The following is a 6307-nucleotide window of genomic DNA, read 5'->3' on the forward strand; positions in this document are numbered from 1 at the left end:
GGGGCTGTGGGCCTGTGTTTCACAGGACTTGTGATATGAGAACGGGGATAAACGGTTATTAATCCGCCTGGCTACGTCTAGGCACAAAATTCTCTCATAAGCACATTTTCCCTTTTCCTCAAAACGGCGCTCACAAACACGAAGCATCCGCACCCGCCCTCCGACGGCCACTCGCCCTCGGATAGGTTTACGAGTCGGCGAGGCCCTCCCTCCTTTGCGCCCAAGTGAAGCCGCCCGGCAGCCCCTCCGCCCCCGCCTCCCTGAGAGGCAGCGGGGCACAGCAACCAATTTCCCCGCCAGGAGCACACCGTGTCCACGAGCCTCTGCGACCTCGCTGATTGGTCGGACTCCTGGTAAACAAGGGACGGGCAGCCAATGAGAGGGCTGTGCACGAGGGCAGCACGAGCCTCTCGGCCGGCGAGCGCCTGGCCGTGCCAGGCCAAGCTACTATATAAAGCAGTTTCCGGTTGCTTGTTGAAAGTACGTCGCGTCTGCTCCGTTGGGTTGCAGTTAGCTATCCCGCCGAGATTCCGAGCTGTGTTTTAGCTATTGGAGGGAAGAAAGGACTTATTTTTCTTTTTAGATGCTTTGGCATTACCAGCAGGTAAAGAATTTTTGACGCCTTTTAGGAAGCTTAGAAGTTGAGAGTCGTTTGTGGGATTCTTTGTTCTTGTCTTTAAGCTCAACCTGCTTAAGGGCATCCTCAATTCTTAGAGTGAAATCTCAAAAGGTCCTTCTTGGATCTCGGGTTTTTTGTTTTTCCCCGTTTGTAACACTTGAGCCCACCCAGCCCAATCATGGTGATGTTCAAGAAGGTCAAGTCTTTTGAGGTGGTCTTTAACGACCCTGAGAAGGTGTACGGCAGTGGGGAGAAGGTGGCTGGCCGGGTCATAGTGGAGGTGTGTGAAGTGACTCGAGTCAAAGCCGTCAGGGTCCTGGCTTGCGGAGTGGCCAAAGTCCTTTGGATGCAGGGCCCTCAGCAGTGCAAACAGTCCTTGGAGTACCTGCGCTACGAAGACACGCTTCTCCTGGAAGACCAGCCGACAGGTAAGAACGACTGTCTGCTTCTGCTCCCCTGAGGGAGTGTCCCAGGGTTGGTTCTTTGTTAAGCAAGGTCTGGAGGGTGAAAGCTGATGAGAGAAGAAAACAAATTAATAAATTTAATCTATACTATATATTCTAAGCTGCTTAGGCTGAGTGGTTTGAAATTTGTGTTGATTCCTTTTTATTTTTCAAGTCTTATTTTACAAATCTCTCTCCCTCCAATAAAGGGTGATTAAACACAATTTATCATGGTGCTGTGTGCTAAAGGTCATCCCGAGGGGTGTTGCTTCAGCTATTAAAAGATAATCTGTGTGCATAAAGTTGCTTACTGTTTGCTTGCATTTAGTTTGAGATGATAGTGGCTTAATTGTCCTGGTTGAGTCTGAACAATGCAGGGCTTTGCAATTTTTTGCCCAACAGAAATGCATCAGAATCTCTCAGTTAAGAATATAAGGAATGAAAATGGGGGTCCTGCAATATCCTTACATGCTACCGAAGCATCTGTTCTCATACAGATGCATTTTAAGTGTAACAAGAAACCTAATGGTTGCTCACTTTTCTCTCCTTTCAGGTGAGAATGAGATGGTGATCATGAGACCTGGAAACAAATATGAGTACAAGTTTGGCTTTGAGCTTCCTCAGGGGTAGGTTACAGCTGAACTCTTCTATCTCTAAAAATCTTCTCGTCTTTTGATCACTTACTGTTTCTGGTGAACGTTTTAGAAATAATCATTCACTTTTTGTTGACACAGGCCTCTGGGAACATCCTTTAAAGGAAAATACGGGTGTGTAGATTATTGGGTGAAGGCTTTTCTTGATCGCCCCAGCCAGCCAACTCAAGAGACAAAGAAAAACTTTGAAGTGATGGATCTAGTGGATGTCAATACTCCTGATTTAATGGTGAGATTCATTTTAAGATTCTACCCTCCTAGGTCTTGGTGGTGATAAGTCAGGTGTCTTGGACATTAGATTGAAGTGTATCTAAAGTCTTGGTCACCAAGGTGGGAGGGAAAGCTGTCTCCTCTAAGGAGTGGAAAGGAAAGAGAGTCAGGGGAAACATGTCTAGAGATTCTTAAAACACCTTTTTTTTTTTTTTTTTGTAGGCACCTGTGTCTGCTAAAAAGGAGAAGAGAGTTTCCTGCATGTTCATTCCTGATGGGCAGGTGTCTGTTTCTGCCAGAATTGACAGAAAAGGATTCTGTGAAGGTAAAAAAATCTAATGCCTAAAGAGAGTAGACCCATAATACCAGGAACTTTAGCTTTGCGGGCTGGAGGAGGCAGAGGAAATGTCACTAACTATACTGAGTATCAGTTAATAAATACTTATTTTTCTCATTGCTAGGTGATGAGATTTCCATACATGCTGACTTTGAGAATACATGTTCCCGCATTGTGATCCCCAAAGCTGCCATTGTAGCCCGCCACACTTACCTTGCCAATGGCCAAACCAAGGTGCTGACGCAGAAGTTGTCATCAGTCAGAGGCGATCATATTATCTCAGGCACGTGTGCATCATGGCGTGGCAAGAGCCTTCGGGTGCAGAAGATCAGGCCTTCCATTCTGGGCTGCAACATCCTTCGAGTTGAATACTTCTTACTGGTGAGTGGGTGGGGGTTGCTCTAAGAAAGAACTGTTCAGTTGTCTCTAAAACACTGGACTCTTTTCCAGACCTCTAGACTAACAAATTGTCATCTTCCTTTATAGATCTATGTTAGTGTTCCTGGCTCCAAGAAAGTCATTCTTGATCTGCCCCTAGTAATTGGCAGCAGATCAGGTCTGAGCAGCCGGACATCCAGCATGGCCAGCCAAACCAGCTCTGAGATGAGTTGGGTAGATCTACACATCCCCGATACCCCAGAAGGTGAGCTAGACCTAGTGCCTTTTCTTCCCCATTTTGGCCTGTTGCTTGGATTTGTAAATTTTAACAGCCAGGCATTTCTTGGCGAGGCTTTTCATCTCCATATTTTCTGTCTCCAGCTCCTCCTTGCTATATGGATATCATTGCTGAAGATCACCGATTGGAGAGCCCCACCACCCCTTTGCTAGATGACCTGGATAGTTCTCAAGACAGCCCTATTTTTATGTATGCTCCTGAGTTCAAGTTCATGCCACCACCTACATATGCTGAGGTGAGAATTGTCATCATTTGTCCTAAGCCTTCTATACGATGTTGACTTGGGGAGGGATTGTTAAACTTAGGTTTCTATTTTAGTTCTTACCCATACTAAAGTGGTCTCTTCTTTATTCCTCCCAGGTGGATCCCTGCATCGTTAACAACAATGTGCAGTGAGCATGTGAAGGAAAAGAAGCAGCTATATCTACCTACTTCTTTCTGCGTCTCTTCCTGGACTCTTAAATTTTCAGAGACTCAGTAGTCTCTATAGTGGGGTGTGGGTCCACCCCAGCCTCTGACTCACCAATGTAGGAGGTGATCAGCAGACCATCTCTGGGGCCTTAAGCAGTGTGAACTCGTCCTTAGCCAGCGCCGGTGTTGTGACGTAGGGGTGTTTGCTGGGTGGGTTTTAAAACACACTAGAAAAACTCAGGCCTGTCTGATTTTCTCAGATCTTGAAAATTGAGGCATTTTCATTAGTTGTGAGTCAAGTGTAGAAATGGCCTCCTGGCGTGGTCTTCCCAAGTCTTTTGTGGAGGGGGTATTACAGATTGTTATAACAACATCAGACCTTGAACTTCTGTGCCATGTAGAACGGAGCTGATTTTACAACTAGGAAAATGAAAACAAAATAGTGGCCAAAATTCTGGGAAAAGGAGGTTCTTAAAATCAGTGTTACCCTTGTATACTTACTATGGAAAAAAAAAAGAAAAATCATTCAGAGCTGATATGGATCAGACTTTAAAGAGAGCGTTCTCTGTGAATTCAAGGGAATGAGCTGTAAGTTGTCATTTCTCAGAACGTGCTATATGACCTGGTTTTAAAGCTGTGGTAATTATGTCCCACCAAATGTCTTAAAAGCCATTTTTAAAATCTGTTGCACTGTATTCTGCTGCAAACATTTTCATGTGGGAGAATATGTTTCTCTTTTTCATGTGATTCCTTAGAGTTGATAGTAAGGTGGTGGTGTTAGCACTTTAGTTTCTCTCAAATTTTTTTTATCCCCTGCCCCCATCCCTAATATAAGCTGAATGGTCTACCATGTCTCTAGGAGTAAACACAATGACAAAAAGAGAAGTGTTCCCTTACTACTTTTGATACTTTGTTCCAGTGTACAGAATTATGTAATTCTGACACTCTAATCAGAATGGTTGCTGCTGCCAGCCTTGCCCACTGTGACTTCTCCAAACCCAAGGAGGGACTCTAGATCAAGGTGCCCCAACACTGTGATCAGAGCTTCTGGATACTGCCATGAGAAACCAGAGGGCAGGTCTTCACAACGACCACTGGGCCCCTTTTCTACCAAGTGTCAGGAGACCGGAATGTTGACAGCCCCTCTCACTGTACCCCTAGCACTTGGTCAATCACTCTCAGCCATAGCACTTTGTTCACTGTCCTGTGTCAGAGCACTGAGCTCTACCTTTTATGGAGCTCTACCTTTTACAGCTAGAAAGTTTGTGGGCTGAAGGTGGTTTTGTTTTTTTCTGTTTTATTGTATATCTTTTTGTATGATTAAAAACTATATTTTGTACTTAACCAGATATATTTTCACCCTAAGTGGGGATGTTCTTTGTAAAAAAAAAAAAAATAAAGTTTTTAAATGATGAAATGTTTGTCTGTGAGATGGCCTTGGAGAAGTTACTAGAAAGAAGGTTACGTGAAGGTGCTTTGTGCTTTCCCCCTACGTCGTAATTCACATTATTGAAAACCCTGTGGAGAGGACAATCCCTGATGACCCTAAAGAATTCAGTCACAGTGGGTGTTAAGAGTGGTGAAGAGGGAAGGAATTTGAGCTACATTTAGTTTTCCTTGCCATCCCTGTACTGAGTCTTCTGGTAGTCTAAGCTTGTTTCCTACATCCATAGCTAATCATTACTAAGTTTCTCCAATTTTGGAGTGCATGAACTCTTGAAATAGAGGAAAGTAAGATTTGTGAAGGAATTCAGAAGGAAAGCATCCAGATTCCCTTCTTCATCAGTTTCATCATAGGATTTCTTCCCAGAGTACTGCCTGCCATGGAGTCAAGTCGATTGTGATTCAAGGTGACCCCATGTGTGTCAGAGTAAAACTCCATAGGGTTTTTAATGGCTGACTTTTTGAAAGTAGGTTGCCAGGCTTTTCGGAGGAGCTTCTGGGTTAGCTACTGAGTGCATTAACCAAACCTGGTTATATTGGCTGACTGTAAAACCCTTGCCATGGAGCCAATTCTGACTCATAGTGACCCTATAGGACAGAGCAGAACTGCCCCACGGGGTTTCCAAGGAGTGGCTGGTGGATTTGAACTGCCGGCCTTTTGGTTAGCAGCCACAGCTCTTCACCACACCACTAGTGTTCCTATAAGGATAACTATTCAGGACTTCAGGGTTTAGAGTTAAGAGCATTAAATTCTTTGAAGACAGCTACCATTTTTATCCATGTAGTTCCTAGCATAGCTCCTATCCAAGTACATAATCATAACTCAGCAAATGTTTGCTGAATGTTCGGCCCCACCTTCATCCTTTAGGATATGCGCTGCAGTTCTTATTTCTTCCTTGTAGGGTAATAATAGATTGATACCACACTTCCACCTCTAATGGAAGTGATTTTTACTATTCCTAATGGAATGACTAAGGTGAAAAACCCTGAGATGGTGGAGATCAATGGACTTTCTGATTTCTGGCTTACTTTTAAACCCTCGCAGACATCTAGTCCTGGCCCGTATTTGGGGGCTAGCTCTTCTATGGATCTCCACATACTAATTCCAAACATCAGACTGCTGGAAGTGCTACATAAAATCAGTGTGAACTGAACAGAAAATAAAAAAGATCCTTTTCTATTTCAAATTCCCTTCGTTTGCCATTCTTTCTCAGTAGCTCTTTTGCTCTGTCCCAGTTTTTCCTTACTAATGTGTCAGTCTCTAGCTCTCCTGTTGCCATGGTGACTCACTCGATAAACTTATTTCTGCCCCTCCCTTTCTCAGTTGTTCAAGAATCTAGGGGCTCCTCCCCTTCCAATTTGTGACCAGGAAACTAGGTCAAAGTTGATGGAAAATTTTTTTTCTGCAGTTTGTTTTCCAGGGACTGGAGAAGTGGAGCAAGGACAAGAGCAGGCTAGAAAGCTAGAGGGCAGGACAAGGAGATGGAGAGACGGTGGAGCAGGAGTGCCTGAGCC

At 44.3% G+C, this 6307-nt stretch overlaps 1 protein-coding gene across 1 annotated transcript; it reads left to right on the forward strand.

Moving 5' to 3' along the window:
- The first annotated feature begins 472 nt into the window (after positions 1 to 472).
- TXNIP (thioredoxin interacting protein) lies at positions 473 to 3871 on the forward strand. The gene is made up of 8 exons (XM_003421964.4): positions 473 to 1047; positions 1616 to 1688; positions 1797 to 1944; positions 2148 to 2250; positions 2387 to 2643; positions 2749 to 2905; positions 3022 to 3173; positions 3299 to 3871. The coding sequence occupies exons 1-8, from the start codon at positions 798 to 800 to the stop codon at positions 3332 to 3334; spliced, it is 1176 nt and encodes a 391-aa protein (XP_003422012.1). The 5' UTR covers positions 473 to 797; the 3' UTR covers positions 3335 to 3871.
- Positions 3872 to 6307: the final 2436 nt, after the last annotated feature.

The sequence above is a fragment of the Loxodonta africana genome, chromosome 3 (genome assembly GCF_030014295.1).
Source record: "Loxodonta africana isolate mLoxAfr1 chromosome 3, mLoxAfr1.hap2, whole genome shotgun sequence".
Classification (NCBI taxonomy): Eukaryota; Metazoa; Chordata; class Mammalia; order Proboscidea; family Elephantidae; genus Loxodonta; species Loxodonta africana.

Bases quoted from the DNA above. Each gene is read 5' to 3' on its own strand.
- TXNIP (XM_003421964.4), top strand. From the start codon at position 798: ATGGTGATGTTCAAGAAGGTCAAGTCTTTTGAGGTGGTCTTTAACGAC. The intron at 1,048-1,615 runs GTAAGAACGACT...CTCTCCTTTCAG, and splicing joins CCTGGAAGACCAGCCGACAG to GTGAGAATGAGATGGTGATC. The intron at 1,945-2,147 runs GTGAGATTCATT...TTTTTTTTGTAG, and splicing joins TCAATACTCCTGATTTAATG to GCACCTGTGTCTGCTAAAAA.